Raw genomic sequence first — 21,636 nt, forward strand, 5'->3', positions numbered from 1 at the left:
ACAAAGCTGCATGTGTAGAGAGCTCCTTAGTTGTGGACTTAAGGTCTCTTTTATGTTTCCCCAGCCTGACTCACATTTCACATCTAACCTGTACTCATCTTCAAAATAACTGAGGGGAGTAAAGCCAACTATGAAGCATGGCTTATTTCTGCAGACATGTTCCCTGCACCAGGGTCAGCCTGTCCACTAGGCAAACTAGACAACTGCCTAGAGCACCAGCCTTCTGGGGGCACCAAATTTAGCACTCCCCATGTGATTCAGTGACATTATCAGTGCAGGTGGGGCACGAGAAGTTAGCCTTGCCCAGACAGTCTAGGGCCAGCCCTGCCCCACATACACCTGGAGTGGCAGACAGACACTCCGAAGAAGCAGATTACATAGCCCCCCACCTTGCCACCATGTTTTGTTGTTGAAAGTAGTGTGGGAGGGAAAGCTGAAGCCCCTTCCACTACTATGCCATGCTCTGCAGCTGAAATGACCCTCCTCACTTTTTTTTTTAAATTTTTAAGTTTTTTATTGTGAAAGATAAAATACAAACAGAACAAAACACAAAAGCACTGAAACATAAAACACAAAACACAATATACATACTACACCATACAACCTCTAATCTTTAAACAACAACTACTAACTACAAATACCCCCCCACTGGAGAAGGAGAAGATTAAACTTGTAAATAAAACATTCATTGCTCCATCGCTACTTTAACTTGATATAATTATTTTATATCAAAACCTCTGTTTTTAACCCAGTCGTATACAGGGTCCCATTCCTCCCGGCATTTCTGCACATTACCACTTCGCAGCCGGGTGGTCATCATATCCGATTCCGCAATTTCTAAAAGTTTAGTGATAAATTCTTCTCTATTAGGAGTTCGGATCATAGCCCAATCTCGGTGGCATTTCAGGAACAAAAAAGGAACTTTAGATGGTCTTTAAATTTACAAATTTTGAAAGAAACTAAGTTCTTGGAAGAAGCAAAAAAAGAAATACAAGAATTTTTCAAATGTAACCTGGAAAAGGATACAAAAATCTCAATAATATGGGATGCATTCAAGGCTTTCTTCAGGGGAGTTGCCATCCGTTATTCATCAAGAAGGAAGAGGGAACAAAGAAAGATCTACAATGAGCTTTTAACAAAGTTGGACTACTTTGAGAAACAACAGAAAACGGTGAACCCAAGACAAAAAACGGGATCAAGACAAAAATTATAGCTATTCAACACCAGATAAATATTCTTTTGGCAGAAGAAATTGAGAAAAAATTAAAATGGACAAGACAAAATTATTTTGAAAATGCGAACAAAGTGAGTAGATGGTTGGCGTACAGATTGAGGAAAGAGAAAGAGAAAAAGACCATAAAGATGTTAAGAAATGAGGCGAAAGAGGAGATTTTTCAAAATTCTCAAATGAAAACTATCATCCAAAATTTTTATCGGAACCTGTATAAGAAACAGAAGATTGATCAACATAAACAAGAGACTTATATAAAGGAAGTGGAAATGAAACAATTAACAAAGGAACAACAAGCAAGTTTAGAAAACCCAATCTCAATGCAGGAAGTAGTGGATGCCATAAAAACTCAAAAAAGTAACAAGACGCCGGGTATAGATGGATTACCGAGTGAATTCTTCAGAGCTTTTGAAGATTTATTACTGCTTCCCTTTAAGAGAGTAATGGAAAATGTCTATAATACGGGTGAAATTCCAGAATCGTGGAAAGAAGCTTTAATATCTCTCATACATAAAGAAGACTCTGACCCAGCAGAAATTAAAAATTACAGACCAATTTCTCTGTTGAATAGCGACTATAAGATCTACGCAACAATATTAGCAAATAGATTGAAGAAAGTTATTAGAAGTCTGGTCCATGAAGATCAATCGGGTTTTGTTCCGGGACGTTTAATGAATCAGAACGTGAGATTGTTCTTAAACGCAATTGAATATTATAGAGAACACCCAGATAAAGAATTTGCGGCGATCCTGATAGACGCCGAAAAGGCTTTCGACAATGTTAATTGGAATTTTATTAAAGAGACTTTGATAGGAGTCGGATGTGGAGAAAGATACTGTTCAATGGTTGAAGCAGTGTACACGAAACAGACAGCGAAAGTAAATTTTAATGGAGTAATGACTGACTTAATAGAAATAGAACAAGGTACAAGACAAGGGTGTCCTCTATCCCCGTTACTTTTTATATTGACTTTAGAACCGCTGATAAAGAAGATCAGAGAAGACTCCCAAATTCAAGGGATTAGAACAAATAATACAGAATTAAAAACGTTGGCGTTTGCAGACGACTTGGTATTTATATTGGAACAACCCATATCATCGATCGAGCTCTTAAAACAAAGATTAAGAGAGTTTGGAGAAGTATCCGGATTTAAATTGAATGCCATTAAAACCAAGATCTTAACGAAAAACATGGAAAAGGACCAAATTGAAAGGTTGGAACAGCTCTCTGGATTTAAGAATGAAAAGAAGGTTAAATACTTGGGAATTTTTTTGACCAATAATTTAAAGAATTTATACAGGGACAACTATGAAAAAATTCTGAGAGAGATCCGCAGGGATCTAATTAATTGGAAAGATCTTCAAATTTCGCTCCTTGGTCGAGTCGCAACGATTAAAATGAATATTCTTCCGAGGGTGGTATTTCTATTTCAAACGATTCCAATCACATTACCTAAATCCTTTTTTCAGCAACTTAATGAGATGACCAAAATGTTTATTTGGCAGGGTAAGAAGGCCAGAATCAAAATGAAAGTTATGCAAGATACTAAGCTAAGAGGAGGACTAGCTCTCCCGGACTGGAAATTGTACTATAAAGCGTGTAGCATTGCGTGGCTGAGGACTTGGTGTAAATTGGATAACAAAAGATTACTGTCCTTAGAGGGTGATGGGCTAGGAGAAGGCTGGCATAATTACATGTGGTATAAGACTCCTATCAAAACCGGACGCTTCTTCAGACATGAAATAAGAAGATCTCTGTATGTGATCTGGAGTGAAATTAAAGTGCAGTATAAACATACTCCAAAATGGATCTCCCCGATAGAGGCTGCGTCGCATCCTAAACTATATAACTGGGAAAATCAACAGGACTATGCTTACTTGCTAAATGACCAGAGTGAATTGATTGAGGAAGAAGTTCTAAAGTTATCTTGGTGGCTACAATGCCAAGTGAGATCAAGATTCCGAAAAGATAAAGAAATAGGTTTTCTGAACTCTTACTCTGATCTAGATTTGATTTTAGAGTCTAAACAAAAATTAATTGCCAAAGTGTACGATTGGTTGCTTAAAGTCAAGATGCAAGATGAGGTGGTTAAAGAAGCATGGATCAGATGGCTGAAGGATTTCGGTTACAATATAGATTTGGAAGAATGGGGGAAGCTATGGAAGCAAAATATAAAGTTAATAAAGCCAGCAGATCTTAAAGAAAATATGTATAAAATGATATACAGATGGTACCTTACGCCAGATAGACTGGCAAAGATATATCCTTCCTACTCTAATAAATGCTGGAAGTGTACTGAAGCTAAAGGCTCTCTGTTCCATATATGGTGGCAATGCAAAAAGGCCAGAAAATATTGGACACAGGTCAATATCTGGATCCAAAAAATCTTGCAAATACAAGTGAAACATGTTCCGGAATTGTACCTTATAAACATTTGTAGACAAAACTTACCTGCGACCAAGCTGAAATTATTGCTGTATATAGTTACAATTGCCAGAATTTTGTACGCTAAGTATTGGAAGGAAGACCCTCCTCACTTTTGAATGCCGCCCTGAGCCTGCTCCAGCGGGGAGGGTGGGATATAAATAAAATCAAATAAACAAACAAATCAGACATGAAATGCAAGATGGGTTGGGGAAAGCCCCATTTGAAAATTGGCAACCCTGCCATCAAGTGTATTTAGAGACTGGGCGGGACCAGATGGGTCTTTTGCCCAGGATGACTTCTGATTGGCTATGAAGGTTTTTTATAAATTTTGCTTTGGCAGCAGTTGCCACCTCAGCCCAAGAACATGAGAAGAGCTCTGCTAGATCAGACCAATAGACCATCTAGTCCAATATCCTGCTCACAAAGTGACCAACCAGTTCCTCTGCTGGCCAACAATAGGGCATAGAAACTGAGACTTTTCCCTGATGTTGCCTCCTGCCTCTGATAAAATAGACAAAACCTACAAAGAAAATGTGGGAGAAACCAAAGCACAGGTGGAACTTTTATTCATACGTGGCAGACTTGAAAAAAAAGAAAAAAAAATGAAAGGAAATACATGGAAAATGAAGAACAGATTAAAATTTAAATTCCCTATGGAAGCTAAGAATATGCAATTATGCAACTTATGTATATATATATAATTTGCTAATGGTGGTAGTCAAATGGAACTCTCCCATTGGCTTAGGGGTGCATTCCATACACTCCATAAACCATCACGGTTCTCAGGCCTCCAACTGGCTGACTTCCCTGCCCCCACCTACTGCAGGCATGGGAATGTTGAACAAACTGCCAAAACACTACTACCTCAGAGACAGACACATCTCCAATTCTTCTTGTGTAAGTGTATTCTTCTCTGTTGTCTTCTCTGTCAAGTGTATTAAGTGTATTCTTCTCTGTTGTCCTGTCAACCAAACAGCCTCCAAAGGCTGAAAAATTGCCAGGGGACCACCTCCCTCCTCCACTCAGTCTTGTCCCTAGCCAGAGGCTGTTGCTAAGCAACCAAGGCTGCTTCTTTCAGTAAACGGAGAGGCCTCAGCTAAAATATAATGCCATAGTCCACCCTCCAAAGCAGTTATTTCCTCCAGAATGGGGAGAGAGATCTGTTGTCTGGAGATCAGTTGTGATCCCAGGAGATCTTCAGGCTCAACCTCAACACTTTCATACAAGACGTGTTAACTAGTCACTTGGTTGTGTATGAAAGTAGGAATCTTGCCATGCTCTGGATCAGTTTTTGAAGCTAGTTAAAGCTTGTAGTGAAATGAGGGAAAATAAAGTGAAGGCTGGAGATCACACAGAATTACCACATCTCTCCAGATGACAGACATCAGCTCCCCTGGAGGTGAGGGGGGAGTGAATGCCTTCACTTGGGTAGGTGGGAAGACAGCGAGGGTGGGGGAGTACCTGCACACAGCCTCTTTCTAGAGCCCATTGTATTTTCCCTCGCAATGGGCCTTATTCCTGGTACTACCTAATAAATTACACAAAATTCTGAAAGAGATATTCAAATTCATGGTGACAATGGCCATTATTATCTATTCAGCAAAATGGAAACTAGACGTCTGTCCCCACCTAGAAGAATAGAAAAATAAACTTGATGAATATGTAGCAATGACAAAATTAACACCTTATCTGAGAAGCAGATCAATCACAAAATTTAAGGAGAGATGAAGTGTGTACTGAAATGAAGAAGCAGAAGAATATGTATTAAATGTAGCATCTTGAATATAAATGTATAAAGAAGTGAATCCTGAGCAGAAATATCTTCTACCTCGTTATTATGAGATATATAACACTTTTTCTTTCTCTACTCTGATATATTACTTATTGTCAAAACTTACAGTGAGTAGGTAGAAGTGACAAAAGTATATGATACTGAATGTGTAGTAAAGATTAAATCAATAATGTAGATATATAGCAGATTAGTTATGGGATGTGAAAGAATTAATAATCCTTACATTTCACCTTCACTAGCAAGTGTTAAATTGGAAATGAAGAAATAACACCAACAGTGCAATCCTAAACACAGTCACACCTTTCTAAATCTAATGAAATCAATGAGAGCATAAAAAGGTACAATTCTGCTTAGGTCCGCACTGTGAAATCATTAGATTTTAGTTACCTAAAATCAGTCAACCTCCTGTGTCAATGATGCACCTCTAAACAATCAGACCCCACCATCTACACTGAGATCGTCCCAATTATAGTTTGCCACAAGCAAAACTCAGGGGACAAGTTCAGCCCATCTTGCCAAAAGCCAGTTTGGTGTAGTGGTTAAGTGCACAGACTCTTATCTGGGAGAACCGGGTTTAATTCCCCACTCCTCCACTTGAGCCTGCTGGTATGGCCTTGAGTCAGCCATAGCTCTGGCAGAGGTTGTCCTTGAAAGGGCAGCTGCTGTGAGAGCCCTCTCAGCCCCACCCACCTCACAGGGTGTCTGTTGTGGGGGGAGAAGACATAGGAGATTGTAAACTGCTCTGAGTCTCTGATTCAGGGAGAAGGGCAGGGTATAAATCTGCAATTCTTCCTCTTCTTCAAAAGTATCTGCAGGGCAATTAACAAGTTTAGCTAAATCCAGACATTACACAGTGCTACACAGAACCAGTGTGGTGTAGTGGTTAAAGTATCAAACTAGGATCTGCAAAACTCAGGTCTGAATTCTCACTCTGCCATGGAAGTTTGCTAGGTGACCTTGGGCCAGTCACACACTCCCAGCCTAACCTACTTCACAAGGTGGTTGTGAGGATAAAAGGGAGGAGAAAACAAGAGTTGCTTTGGGTCCACACTGGGGAGAAAGGCAGGATAAATAAGGTAAATAAAATAAAAGCACAGACCTACCAAACCAATTCTTTTTAAAGGGTTCGATGCAAGTATGTCTTTGTTCTATTAAGTATTCTACAGTACTCTTGAGATGTTTTTGCCTGTGCAGATTTTAAACTGGCAACAAGCTAAACGGGGGGGGGGGGGGGGAGCAGACTTAAACCTGCTTGCATTGAGGCAATAGCTGTGGTTCATCCATAAATATATAAATTCACCCTCTTTCCTCAACTCAATTTAAATGCATGGAATGGACACAAAGATAACCTGTGTGCCAGAACATACAGATTAGGGGTTAGATTGGGGGGGGGGGGGACGCTTCTTAAATTGCTGCAAGCCATTCCCCCAGACTGATTACTAACTTAACTAAACTTTGATCCAGGAGGGTAGATGTGTTGGTCAGAAGTAGAAGAACAAAGTTCAAATCCGGTGGCACCTTTAAAATACAAGATATGAGCTTTCATATGCATGCACATTTCTTCAAATACAATGAAATGGAAGTTACCATACATATAAGTTGAGGATGAGCAGTAAACTAGCACACAACATAATGAAAATGTTTAACAGATTCCAGGACCAAACAGGAATAACAAGCTCAGTTTATTATATACTATTCCAGGGAGAAACATAGTGAAGGAAACCAATACGGTATGTCAAAATTGGAGATGGATGAGCATTTGTATCCTTTTTAATTGTGGACTGCTGAGAGTACTTAACTGAGACCCTGCCATTACACTCCATCCCTCGTCTCTCATTGAAACAAATAGAGGACGGCGACTCGTTTATCTGATCTCAAGGAAGAACTATGGAAGAGGGGTGTGGGGGGGGCGCACACCGCTACGGTTGGCCCCGGTTCTTTCTGGTAACTGCTTGGCAATGGCAGCATTCTTTCTGACCACTTTTCCAGCGTCCCGCTTTGGTTTATCGTTCCTTCCCGAGTCCGCTTCTCTCCCTCCTAACTTTTCATCCTGTTCCCTCCCTGTGACAACTTTTCCGGCTCGCACCGAATTCTGCTGCTGAAAAGGCAGCAGCCAGCCAGACGCCTCTGAGTGGGATTCTGCGGGCAACACAGATGCGCTCGAGAAATAAAGGCGCGCGAAAGCCAGGACAGGCGCGGCTGCAGCGGACCAAACACACCCTGAGCACCCACACGCCCGCCCCCGCCATACCTTGAGGAGGTTGTGCGCCGCCCTGTAGCCCGCCTGCGGCCCGCCCTGGAGGCCGGGGGGCAGGCGTCCGGTGGCGTAGCCGTGCCAGGCCACGAGATAGGGGTTGTCGATGGTGAGCCAGTAGCGCACGTGGCGGCCGAAGCGCCTGAAGCAGAGCTCGGCATAGTCGCGGAAGCGCTCGGGCAGCTGCGGGCTCTGCCATCCGCCGAGGGCGCGCTGCAGGGGCAGGGGCAGGTCCCAGTGGTAGAGCGTGACGACGGGCTCGACGCCGCGGGCCTTCAGGCCCTCCAGGAGGCGCTCGTAGTAGCCGGCGGCGGCGGCGTTGAGGGGCGCCGTGCCGTTGGGGAGGAGGCGCGGCCAGGCCAGCGAGAAGCGGTAGTGGGAGACGCCCAGGCGCTGGAGACCGTCGAGGTCGCGCTGGAGGCGGTTGTAGCTGTCGCTGGCCACGTCGCCCCCCGCCGCCTTGCCGGGGCCGTGCGCCCAGGCGTCCCACACCGAGGGCCCTTTGCCGTCCTGCCGCCAGGCGCCCTCCACCTGGTACGCCGCCGTGCCCGCCCCCCACAGGAAGCCCGGCGGGAAGGTGTCGTGAAGGAAGAGCTGGTCCTGCGGGTAGGGCAGTCGGGCGAAGCGAGCCCAAGTGCCCTCGCCTTCGCCCGGCTCCCCGAGCAGCGGCCGGCAGAGCAGCAGCGGCAGCAGGACTAGGAGCGGAGCCGGCCCGGGGGTCATGCTTGCGCGGGATGCCAAGCGAGGGGCCGAGTGTGTGCCTGCCTCCTGCCCCACAGCCGCCCAGGCACCTTTATCTCTCGCCCGGCCCTCCCCGACGGTGGGCTATTAATAATTATCCAGGAGGGGGGGCGCCCTCCTCCTCCTCCCGCATGGGGAGGGGGAGGGGAGGTCAGGCAGGTTCCCCGGGGCGACGAGCGTGGCGGCGGAGAGAGGGAGGGAGGGAGGGGGTGAGAATGGAGTGGAGGAGGCGAGTTGCAAATCCTCGCACCCTGCCTTGGCGCACCTCCCCAAGGCAGGTGCCCAAAGTGAAGAGCGGCCGCTTTGGGGCTTCTGTATTTAACCAGACTTGTCGCTCTTCAGGGTTAACCCCCGGCTCCCTTTAAATGCCCTTCTTTTGTGTAGAATTTATCCATTTGTTTTTTGTGTCCTGCTTTTGCAAACTCAGTCACCAAGGCTCAGCAGCACTTGAAACGCATCAACTTCAGACTTCGGTGAACTTTCTCCGGTTTCATATTCATAATCAATAACATGTTGTCTGTCAACAGTCTGGTCGCCTTGCTGCAGCTGTATGACTCCAGAACTAGGTGGGCTGCTGGTCTGAGCCAGTCTTGCTCTTATTATCTTTGTCCAACATATTTTAATGTAGTAAAAACGACTGGAAAGGGGGGGGTGGTCGTTTGTTGCATGATTAAAGGTGGAAAGTCTGATCTGAATGAATGTTTATGAGTCCAGAACTATAGAATCATCATTACTTAGGAAGGATTAATGAGCACTGAATACAGAGATGATATCTTGTGTATGTTGGGATTGATTTTGTGCCCGGGTTTTACACTGGACTTCTTAATTACTTCTCTGATGTAAAAGTGGAAGCAGACTTATTTCTACAGCAACATACTTCCTAGTGTGAGAACTGAGATGAGAAGCATCTAAAAAAGCTGTGTATTTTACAACATGTAGCATTTTCCCCACACTTCTGGTAGAAAGCATGGACAGTAGTTCATGTTTCTCTTTGCTAGTGGGTTGTACAAGATAAAACTGGAACTTGTGCATTTCGTAAATTAATGGTAAGAGGGGAGACATATAAACACCATTTCCAAATAGGTTGCCTGTGTTCTTCTAAAAAGAATCCAGAAAAATCAAATTGCATTGCATTTTTGTGTATGAAAGATGCCTTTATTTAATTGATGCAGATTCATGCAAAAGCATAAACTTAATCCAAGACCCAAGATTTACTGCATGGGAAATGTAACAGATCATAGTTTGAATCTTGTTCTATATGAGCACAGTAGTGTTTGAGGAAGGAAACTTTCCAAGCTTTCTACACATGCACACACACACAAACACACACACACACTGCAGCTTGCATTTACTTCCCAGAGTCTTATCCCAAAGCATGGTGGATCTCTGGTAAGAATGTGGGCTTCTGCAGTGACAGGAAGAATCAGCAAAAATTGCTTCCCCCTTCCACTGGGACAACTGCCTTTTATCACAGGAAAATAGGTAGGCACCAGTAGATTTGCCATTGATGTCTCTGTCTAAATGTGTGCCACTAATAATCTGTTGCATGCTTTTGCTGAGTGCTTTCCAGTCTTCATTATGCTTGCTCATACAATAACAACTTTACAGGGTACAGCTTGTTATTTATTTCATTTCTCGCTATTCATCCAGGAAGCTCAATATATGCTTCTGCCTATTTAAAGGTAAAGGTAGTCCTCTGTGCAAGCACCAGTCATTTCTGACGTTGGGGTGACGTTGCTTTCACAACGTTTTCACGGCAGACTTTTTACGGGGTGGTTTGCCATTGCCTTCCGCAGTCATCTACACTTTCCCCCCAACAAGCTGGGTACTCATTTGACCGACCTCAGAAGGATGAAAGGCTGAGTCAACCTGAGCCAGCTACCTGAAACCAGCTTCCACCGGGATCGAACTCAGGTTGTGAGCAGAGAGTTCAGACTGCAGTACTGCAGCTTTACCACTCTGCGCAGGGGGCTCTTTCTGCCTATTTACAGATGAGAAACAGGCCGAGATGCAGTAGCTTGCTCCAGATCCCCCAAGTGAGTTCGTGGCCAAGATGGAGCCTGATCAGATTCAAGATATAATAGGGCAAATAGTCACTCACTAGAGCCAGTTTCAAGTCAGGAAATGGGAAAAGGCTTAAACCAGTACTGATCCAAATTAGTACTGTTTTTTGGAAGGAAATACAAGCTGGGAGCTTTGTTAGTAGAAATCACACTGTTGTTTCTGTATGACTGGTCTAAGGACCGCTATAATAATAAACACTATGCCATGTAGTTGATTGCTATAGTAGGGTCTCATTCTTGCAGTGGTTACAAGAGGAAAGGGAATTTAATTACACATCTTCCCTAAATAAATGGATATTGTATGAATCTAACAGATCACAGGAAGAAAACCTGCAGAACATGTCAGACATTGTTCTGACTTAGTGCTGAACTGACAGTGTTCACAGACGTATCACAGGAAAAGAGCTACAAGAACACATTTATTTAAAGGTGCACTTTGTGTGAGTTCACTCATGAAGATTGGTCAGGGAATACAAGGCTGAGTGATGTCTTGTAAGTGTGAAATTGCCCTCCCAGATCAAACACTGTGATCATACAGACACTCAGATGTAATGCTTTTGGATTAAGGCACATCACACAAGAACCATCAAATGAGAGGTGAAGTGTCATGTCAGAAGGCAGTCTACGGAATTTTTGCAGAGGCTAGATTCCTACCTGCACTTGTCCACAGATCTTTTAATGCAATACCTATGTATTTTGTTTATTTTGTCATGATTTATTTAGCAGGCATTTGCTCTATGGAGCAGAATGTCAGTTTTTAAAAATGATATATTTTTGCCATCAAGTCAAGCTGACTTTTCGTGGGGCTTGAGGACAGGGACATTCAACGATGGTTTGCTATCTCCTGCCTCTGTGTCATAACTCTGGTCTCCCATTCAGATATTATCCAGGGTTGGCCCTGCTTAGCTTCCAGGATCTGATGAGATTGGGCTGTCCAGGTCAGGGCTCAAAATATTACTTTTAAATACATATATATATACAGATGTGAATACCTGAGGCTGCCTTATATCTAGCTTATTGTCTGTTCAAATCAGTTTCTGCATTATGGCTAGAATAAGACATTTTATTTTAAAATAACTTTTCTGGGGCAGACTCTGGAAGCACACAAGGTCCCTGCCCTTTGCCATCCTCTCATCCCCCATCTCACCTGGTAGAGGGACATAAGAACATAAGAGAAGCCATGTTGGATCAGGCCAATGGCCCATCCAGTCCAACACTGTGTCACACAGTGGCCAGAAAAACCCAGGTGCCATCAAGAGGTCCATCAATGGGGTCAGGACACTAGAAGCCCTTCCACTGTTGCCCCCCCCTCCAAGCACCACGAATACCGAGCATCATGCCCCAGAGTTGCATCAATATGCTATGGCTAATAGCCACTGATGGACCTCTGCTCCATATATTTATCCAATTCCCTCTTGAAGCTGTCTTATGCTTGTAGCCGCCACCACAAAACAAAAAGCTGTTTGGAGGAAAAGGGTCTCCTTGCTGGCCTTAGGGCATGGAATGGGGAGCCTGTGACAGACTGCCCTCTAAGCCCACTGGGATTTTTACTGGTAAAGCAAATGTTCAGTCTTCTGCCCCTGCTTTACTTTTTGTCCTTAGTATTAGTATTGGTACACATGGTTCCCACCCTTTTTTATAACAGGTTCAAAAATGGAAAGGAGCATTGCTATCTTCTGAAAGTACACTCTGGAGATTCTTGCAACTGTTAACACTTTAATCTACACAGCAAACCAATTCACTGTGTACATTTGTGCCCTCCTCTTTATATATCCATGGGTGCAGGCACCTACAAGCAATTTTCCATTTAGTCTTCTGGAAATTACAGCACCTGCATCCAGAGGAGGAGAGGAAGATCGAGGTTAAATTAGAAATGCCTCACAAGTCTTCATGGTAGGGGAATATCATGCTGTACATTTAACATCTAGAAACTGTGATTCCCATTAATTGCTTGTGTGTGGAGACAGTATCTGGGCTACTTCGGAAGGGCAGGTGATTTTTGCTGTCTTGTTTAAAAAAAAAATCAGGAGTAGTTAAAAAAAACTTTTTAAAGGTTATAAAGTTACTTTTGGAATTTGAATATTAAAATATACCGTAGGTGAGGAATGTAAAATAATGTGTATGCAACAGTGATGTCAGTAGTCATACATAGATATTCCCAGGAGATAAAGTTATTGTTTAACTTGAGTGTTGAATGCATTATGATAATTTAGATTTATTTTTAGAACATTTGCAGAGGAAAAGCAGCTAGCAGTTGCTAATAGAGTATTTCTGCAGGGATCTGTTTATTTTTCTTCTTGGCTGTTCAGGATCATGCTTTGTTTTACTTGCATGATTTTGCCACACCTATTTTCCTTGCTTTGACACTGAAATTTCCTTTTAAATAGCTACAGGAACACACATTTCGGTGTACTCTGCTGATTCATGACTTTATTGATTTGTGTCTCTTTTTTTCTAATTGCGGGATGAAAAAAGTTTAACTCAGATGGCACCACAGTGCCCAGTTGTACTGGTCAGATCAGTGCTGTATGTTAAGAGACCTTGAAAGGAGGTGTAGAAGTAAGAGCAATCAGCATTGATGGGAAGGCTGTTTTCAGTTGCATGAAGGCTGGGAACAAGTCAACCAAAGGAACCCTTGCTAATGTTCACTTCATTTATAGCTCATTTTTTTCACAGAATAAAGTCAGATTACAAACTATGAAAAGCAGTTCAATCAGACAGCAGTGGTCTCTAATAAACAATGCAGAAGGACTAGGATTGTTGTTCAGTTGCACAGTCAAGTCCGACTCTTTGCGACCCCATGGACAAAGTCACGCCAGGCCCTCCTGTCATCCACCATCCTCCGAAGTCTGCTCAAATTCGTGTTTGTTACATCAGTAATGCTGTCCAGCCAGCTCATCTTTTGCCATCCCCTTCTTCTTTTGCCTTCTTCCAGCTAGGATTTTCCCAGACTAGGATTAGGAAACAGGAAAACAATGCCGACAAAAAACTGTAGGTAGAAGACATTGCAGTAAAAAAGAGAGGTGATACATAACAGTAAGCATTGGAATAGATTATAATGGTGATGAAAAGTGTTGTCAAGTCACAGCAGACTTACGGGGTAACCTTCAGGCAAAGCCATTCAGGGATGGTTTGCCATTGCCTGCCTCTGTGTAACAACCTGGGACTTTCTTGGTGGTCTCCCATCTACATACTGGCCAGAGCTGACCCAGTTTAGCTTCCAAGATCTGACGAGTAGGCTAGTCTGGGCCATCCAGGTCAGGGTAGACTACAATATTGCCCCTTATCAAAGCAACATTCTGTGCTGTTCCATTATACTCCATTATGCCCTCCTGAACATTTCTGTTTTGTTCCTTCTGTGAAATGATGGAGGTGTGGGGGCCTTCCTGACCACCTCAGACAGGCTGTTCCACAATGATTTCCATGATGGGGATTGAGCACAATCTTAATTGTCCTATGGAAATCAATGGTATCAAAGCATATTTAAAGTTTGGCTGGTTCATGCCCTCCGTTTGTAACGTGATAACATGACAGCAGCAACACACTTCTCTTGGCTGACTAAAATTCTGTTCCAGTCAATCTCTATGCTTATTTTTTTAAAATATTGGTGTGAGGATTCAAACCTGGGTTTCCCACTTCCTAGTCCAACACTCTAATTGTTACTACACTGGCTAATTTTTTAACTTGTTTCTAAATTCCATTTCATATGTTGTAAGCAGGGAAGGTGGCATGGCATAGCCCAATCTTGTCAGATCTCAGAAGCTACGCAGGGTTGGTACTTGGAAGGAAGACTCTGCAGAGGAAGGCCATGGCAAACCCCTGCTTCTCATTTGCCTTGAAAGCCCATTGCTGGAGTCACCATAAGTCACTGCAACTTGATGGCACTTTATCCGTGCACAGATGCCATAAGCTGCTTTGGATCTCTGTTGGGAAGAATGGTGTTATTTAAAAACTGAAATAAGGAATAAAAATTACTTAGTAGACAATTTTTTGTTCATCTCTATGCTTATCTTTTTTGTAATTAATAACTGCAAATAACTGTTAAATTCACTGTTCTATGAAATTCATGTTATGGTAGTCCGTTTACACACATATAAAAGCATTGAGCAAACCAGCTATTTGTCACAGTGACGCTGTGGTTGGAAGTGAGTGGATGATCTTGCTAAACAATCCTATTAAACAGATGTGAAGAATCACATCATGGCATATTCATCCTGCCACTAGGAAAAATTGGCAGGAACATGGCAGAGACTGTTTCCTTTAAGTGTGTGCAGAAGTAGGGGGCTAAGGGAACAGGTATCATTGGTTGGGTGTTTTTTTTTTCACAAGCTGTAGTTCTGCAGGGAGGGATGATAAGTAATGAGCATGAATAGAGCCCCCAAAAGGTAATATGTATGTCCACTATTTTTTTGCCAGTGAAATTATGGGGAACTAATTTAATATTTTCCTAATTGAGTAGATACAATTTTTTACCATATTGATTGGTCTTATTAAGTGGTGTGCATTTGTGTAAATTGCTGTGAAGTTGCAGCTGACTTGTGACAGGTTTTTCAAGATGTACAAAGCTGGTTTGCCATTGCCTGGCTTTACACTGAAATTTTCAGGTGGTCTCCCATCCAAGTCCTAACCAGGACTGACCCTGCTTAGCTTCTGAGATTATGAGATTGGGCTAGGCTGGGCCATTCAGGGCCTTTAGCTGGCCTTCAGTGTCATTAGAAATGCACACACTATGGGTTAACTGCTTAACATCCAAAACAACTTGGCTTCTGAATAAAAAAAAGCAATTATATTGCAGCTTCTTTGCAGCCAACACAGGTAGCAACTATGAGTCCTCTTGCCATGGCATTGCTGATCTAATAGGAAACACTTGCTCAGGTAACCCTTTTACACACTTGGCCACAACTCTCAGCTGAAGATATAAGATCAGACTAGGCTGAGCCATCCAGGTGAGGGCATTAAATTGAGTGGGGCCTCTCAGTTTAGCCAGGTACTGAGAAAGCAGTTGTGAGGCAAAGCACCTTGATTCCCCTCAGAGGGGAGCATGAATATTAGCAGGACTGCTCTGGCTTGCAGTTGTCTGTAATTGGGCTTCCCTGCCAACACTATCCTTATTTTTTTCAAGGCTGGATTCAAAAATGTAGTGATTAGCTAATCATGAGAAGGGGGGGGAAGCAGGAGCGGATAAAATAGAGTTGGAAGGAATGTTCAGGATCATCTAGTCCAGGGGTGTCAAACTCATTTGTTATGAGGGCCAGATCTGACATAAATGAGACCTTGTTGGGCTGGCCTATGTGTGTACCTATTTAAGATTAGGTAGCAGAGATATAAATTTTATAAAGAACACAGTCAAACACAAATATATATATATATATTTAAAAAACTTAAAACATGATTAAAACATTAGCACTCATTGGTCTTAAAGATGCTTTAAAGAGCTTGGGTGTTTTACTGGAGCCTTCATTATCAATGGAGGCCCAGATAGCAGCCACTGCCAAGTCAGCATTCTTCCACCTGAGGCGGGCGAGGCAGTTGGCCCCTTTCCTAGAGCGTCGGGACCTTGCAACAGTGATCCATGCGACGGTCACCTCAAGATTCGACTACTGTAATGCCCTCTACTTGGGGCTGCCTTTGTGCCGGACCCGGAGGCTGCAGCTAGTGCAGAACGCGGCGGCCAGGCTGTTGCTAGGACTCCCGAGGTGGGAGCATATACAGCCGGGGCTACGCGGACTGCACTGGCTGCCGATTACATACCGGGTCCAGTACAAAGTGCTGGTCATTACCTTTAAAGCCCTATATGGCCGAGGACCGGCCTACCTGAGGGACCGTCTTTCCCCATATGAGCCCCAGAGAGCACTGAGGTCAGCTGGGAAAAATAAACTGACTACCCCTGGGCCAAAAGAAGCTAAACTTCAGAACACCCGTGCACAGGCCTTTTCAATCGCGGCCCCTTCCCTATGGAATCAGCTCCCGGAGGAGGTGCGGGCCCTGCGGAGCCTTGATCAATTCCGCAGGGCCTTCAAGACCACCCTCTTCAAGCTAGCGTACACGGACTGCTGAACTGTGGTTGTTTATAAGGGAGCCGCCAATATGGTTCTGTTTAAGGACCTATGTTATTATGTAAACTATGTAAACTGACAGAAATTAGCGCCGGAAATACCATCACCACTGTCAGATTAAGTTAATTTTAATTGTATATTGACTGGTTTTTAATAATGTTAATTTTAAAGCCCTATATTTATTGTTCTGTATGTTTATAAATTTTGTTAGCCGCCCTGAGCCTGCCTAGGCGGGGAGGGTGGGATATAAATAAAATTTTATTATTATTATTATTATTATTATTATTATTATTATTATTATTATTATTACTTTGTATTTCTCCCATGGGATCCAGGGAACTGGACAAAGGAAGCTCTGGCTTTTTCCTTCCTTCCTTCCTCCCCTCCTTCCCCAGGGGACTGGGGGGAGCCTCAGCCAACAGAATGAAGAGAGGCTTGGCTCAGTAACTCTGCTGTGCAACTAACAGAGCCTGGCAAAGCAAGCTATTCCTCCCCCTTTCCTCCCCGTGAGGAGCCTCAGCCAATGGAGATAATAAAGGCTTTGCTCTGTAGCTCGTGTGCAATTGAGCAAGCCTTGCAAAGCAAGCTGTTTTGCAGAAGGAAGCAAGATATAGGGAGAAGGAAGCAGATGACAGCCAGTTGCTCGGGGGCCTGATAGGAGCCCCCTGAGGGCCTGATTCGGTCCCCAAACTGCATGTTTGACACCCCTGATCTAGTCCAACCCCCTACACAATGCAAGAAATTCACAAATACCTCCGTCTCACACACACCCAGTGACCACTTGCTCCATGCCCAGAAGATGGCAAAAAAACAACAATCCAAAAACACAAAACTCACCAGGATCCCTGGCAAAGTGGCCTCAAGAAAGATTGCTTCCTGACCCCCAAAGTATGTCAATCAGCATTTTCCTGGGCGTGTAAGAAAGGACCACAACTAAGCTTTGATACAACCCTTCCTGCTCTCCTTCTCATGGTCTGCCTAAGTTCATAGAGTCAGCATTGTTGTCAAATGGCCATCTAGCCTCTGTTTAAAAACCTCCAAGGAAGGAGAGCCCATCAATTCCTGAGGAAGCCTATTCCACTGAGGAACCACTCTGTCAGGAAGTTCTTCCTGATGTTTAGCTGAAGACTCTTGATTTAATTTCAACCCACTGGTTCTGGTCTGGCCTTCTGGAGCAACAGAAAATAATTCTGACAGCCTTTCAAGTACTTGAAGATGATTATCATATCACCTCTCAGTTGTCTCCTCTCCAGGCTAAACATACCCAGCTCCTTCAACCTTGCCTCGCAGTACTTGGTCTCCAGACCCCTCACCATCTTTGTTGCCCTCTTCTGGACACGTTTCAGCTTGTCTATATCTCTCTTAAATTGTGGTGCCCAAAACTGAACACAATACTCTAGGTGAGGTCTAACCAGAATAGAGTATGTCATAATCTTCTAGAGAGTTCCTTCAAGAGAGCTCCCTGATTCATTTCGGGAGACCACCTGTGCCAGATGGCTAAAGACTATATTTTAGCAATAGGCAAGAGGGAAGCCATGCTAACTTTGTGATTGACTGGGCTATATCAAGCCTTGTCATCAGAGCCAGATTAATAATTAGGCCAAGTAGGCACTGGCCTATGGGCCAGTTTTAGGGGTCCCGGGCTGGCTTTCTCCGCTGTTTTCCCTTGCTTGCAACCCTCCCAGCCTACACATGCAGCCAGCAACTGAGCCGCTCATTGTCTGACTTGCCTGGTGCAACTGCTCCTGGTGTTGCTGCCAAATTTGCCTCTCTCTGCCTCTTCCCCCACAGCTTTGTCAAAGGGGCTATTGAGAAAGTGCCTGCAGTCTGCATTGGGGACACCAGGCAGCAGGGCGGATGCTCTGACTCATAATTTGTGAGAGGGCCCCCAATATTTTGACCGCCTAGGGGCCTCCACAGGGTTTAATCTGGCACTGTTTATCATGATCACCTGTTGTTCAGAGCAGGGGTCCCCAACCCCCGGGCTGCGGAACTTTTAGCAACCGGGCCACAGCCTGGCCCCCTGCGGCACTTCCTCCCCTCTCTGTTTTTACAATTTTAAGGTGGGGGGAGGGTCAGTGAAGCATCGCTTCCCCGGCTCTTTAAAGGCCAACCCCCTCCCCACCACCACCGATTGGCGAGGGAAACCACCGCAGCATATTGGCGAGGGAAACCATCACAGGGTGACTCGCTGAAGAAGCGGTGCTGCTCTTGCCTCCTCCCCACTTCCTTCCCACACCCTGGAAGGAAGTAGAGAGGAACTGAGGGCAGTGCTGCTTTTTCAGTGAGTCATCCACCACTGCTGCGGCGGTTTCCCCCACCAATCAGCGAGGTCGGGGAGGGGGTCGGCCTTTAAAGAGCTAGGGAAGTGGCACTTCACCACCCCTTCTTCTGGCCTTAAAACTGTAAAAATGAGGGAGGAGGAGGTGCCACGGGGGGCAGGGTGGCAAGGCTGTGCAGGGCCATGGGGGCAGGGCGGTGAGGCTGTACGGAGCCACAGGGGGTGGGGCAGCGAGGCTGCATGGTGCCACGGGGGGCGGGGGCGAGGCTGCATGGAGCCGCAGGTGTAGGGCCGGCCCTGGTGCCGATTCCCGGTGCCAAAAAGGTTGGGGACCACTGGTGTAGATAACACTTAAGCCTCTAGCTTAGACACTTAAACACTAAGAAGCTGTGCCATCTAATACCAAGTACTGAAGTATTAGGTAGAAAGTTAGCATTTATTGTCTTCTTACTATCAGATTGCAGAGTCTGTGTTGCATGGTGATATCTTGTTTCTTAAATTGTTTAATAAACCTTAATACATTTTACAGAGGTCTGGTTTCTTGTGCGCACATAACCATGAAGACCCACAGGTCTGAGCACTCTCTCTCTCTCTCTCTCGGCTTGACTTCGCGAACGAAGATTTAAGAAGGGTGCAGTAGTCCACGTCTGCTGCAGGCTCGCTGGTGGCTGACAAGACCAATGCGGGACAGGCAGATCCGGCCACAGTGGCTGCAGGGAAAAGTCTGATTTGGGGTTGGTGCTGTAGCAGTGCGATTCTTCCTCAATCTCCTTTTGTCCTCAAGACCAGCTATGCGTGCGTTCTCAAAGGAAGAGACAGCCTGGTGGATGGTGTGCCTCCATGCTTTGCGATCTGAGGCTAGGTCAGACCACTGGTGATGGTTGATGCGACAGGTGCCACTATTCACTTGAAAAAAGGGTAATGACTAAGACTTGGTTTCTTGACAGCAGTTGATTTAATTTTAAAACAATTAAAATAAATAATAGTACAAAACGAAAGTGCAATATAGACATCACTGGTGTGTGTAAACACTCTGCCTGGGGCTGGGGTGTTTGCAGAACAGTTTGCATCAGCTTACGTCCAAATTACTCTTTTCAAACAAATTGTTGTGGCACTACACAGCAGGAAAGATAACTGCAAGAACTTCAGACAGAAAACCCTTTCTCCCTAATCAAGCTGCTAGTGAAACAACTTGTCCCAGTACAGAGGAATATGGATAGTTCTGGAGACCATGCTGGCTATGCATGGGGAGGGTAGAATAATGAGTACTTACCCACCTCAAGCACCTGCTGAACATCCTTGTGTGATTCTTATATGTGAATCAAATGCATTCAGGATTAAGCTAGAGGCAGTTGTCTGCCCTCTCCTGAAAAAACCATCACTAGATCCAGCCGAATTGGCACACTATCGGCTGGTCTCAGATTTGCCCTTTCTGGGCAAAATTATTGAGAGGGCTGTAGCGCTACAGTTACCGAGTTTTCTGGAGGACGCTTCCATCCTGGACCTCCATCAGTCCAGCTTTCGCCCAGGTCATGGGGTAGAGACAGTACTAGTCACCCTGGTGGACAATCTCCAGCAGCATCTGGACCGAGGCGGCTCAGCGATACTGATGTTGTTGGACCTGTCGGCTGCATTCGACACAGTCGACCATCAGTTGCTGATTCACCACCTTGCTGACGCAGGGATTCAGGGGTTGGCCTTACAATGGCTCTCCTGTTTTCTCCACGGTCGGGGACAAAGGGTGGTGATCGGGGGACAGTCATCTCAGAGACACCCACTTAACTGTGGTGTGCCTCAGGGGGTGGTGCTCTCCCCAATGCTGTTTAACATCTATATGCACCCCCTTGCCCAGATTGCCAGGAGGTATGGGCTGGGTTGCCATCAGTATGCCGATGACACCCAGCTCTATCTACTGATGGACAGCCGGTCTACCTGTGCCCCAGAAAATCTGAACTTGGCGCTGAAGGCCGTGGCAGGGTAGTTTAATCTGAGTCGACTGAAGCTAAATCCGACAAAGACAGAAGTCCTTTGCCTGAGCCGCAGCAGCCTGGGAAGGGGAATCCCCCTATCAGCTTTTGATGGTGTGCCACTTGTAGTGGCGCCCAAGGTCAGAAGCTTGGGGGTGCTACTGGAACCTTCATTGACAATGACGGCCCGGATAGCAGGCACTGCCAATTCCACCTTTTTCCACCTTAGGTGGGCAAGGCAGTTGGTCCCTTTCCTTGACCATGGCGACCTGGCAACTGTGATCCACACTACAGTCACCTCAAGATTGGACTACTGTAACGCCCTGGGGCTCTACATGGCGCTGCCCTTGTCTCAAATCCGGAGACTGCAGCTGGTGCAGAATGCAGCAGCTAGGCTTTTATTGGGACTCCCCATGCGGGAGCACATACAGCCTGGGCTGCAGGAACTGCACTGGCTGCTGATAGTGCACCTGATTCGCTACAAGGTGCTGGTTATTACCTTTAAAGCCCTATATGGCTGAGGACCTGTCAACCTTAGGGACCGTCTCTTCCCATATGTTCCCCAGAGGGTACTAGATCAGGGACACAGAACCTGTTATCGATCCCTGGGCCGAGGAAGGCAAGACTGAAGATCACTCGGGAGAGAGACTTCTCTATAGTGGCCCCCTATTGGTGGCACCAACTGCCAGAAGAAACAAGAGCCTTGTGGGACCTTGTTCAGTTCTGCAAGGCTTGAAAGACAGCTTTATTTCAACCTGCTTTTAATGGATAGCCACATATGAGGGTACTCAAGAAGACTGAAATTACTGGAATGTATTATTATT

General features: G+C 44.9%; 1 protein-coding gene across 1 annotated transcript in view; it reads right to left on the reverse strand.

Annotated features, from left to right (window-relative positions):
• The window catches only part of KL (klotho), a 43,245-nt gene extending 34,818 nt beyond the window's left edge, over window positions 1-8,427 (reverse strand). The window contains exon 1 of the mRNA XM_060235302.1: window positions 7,702-8,427. Coding sequence (XP_060091285.1) covers window positions 7,702-8,427 — 726 coding nt within the window. The remainder of the gene's footprint in view (window positions 1-7,701) is intronic.
• Between the last annotated feature and the right edge of the window lie 13,209 nt (window positions 8,428-21,636).

Source organism: Heteronotia binoei, chromosome 3 (assembly GCF_032191835.1).
Source record: "Heteronotia binoei isolate CCM8104 ecotype False Entrance Well chromosome 3, APGP_CSIRO_Hbin_v1, whole genome shotgun sequence".
Taxonomy (NCBI): Eukaryota; Metazoa; Chordata; class Lepidosauria; order Squamata; family Gekkonidae; genus Heteronotia; species Heteronotia binoei.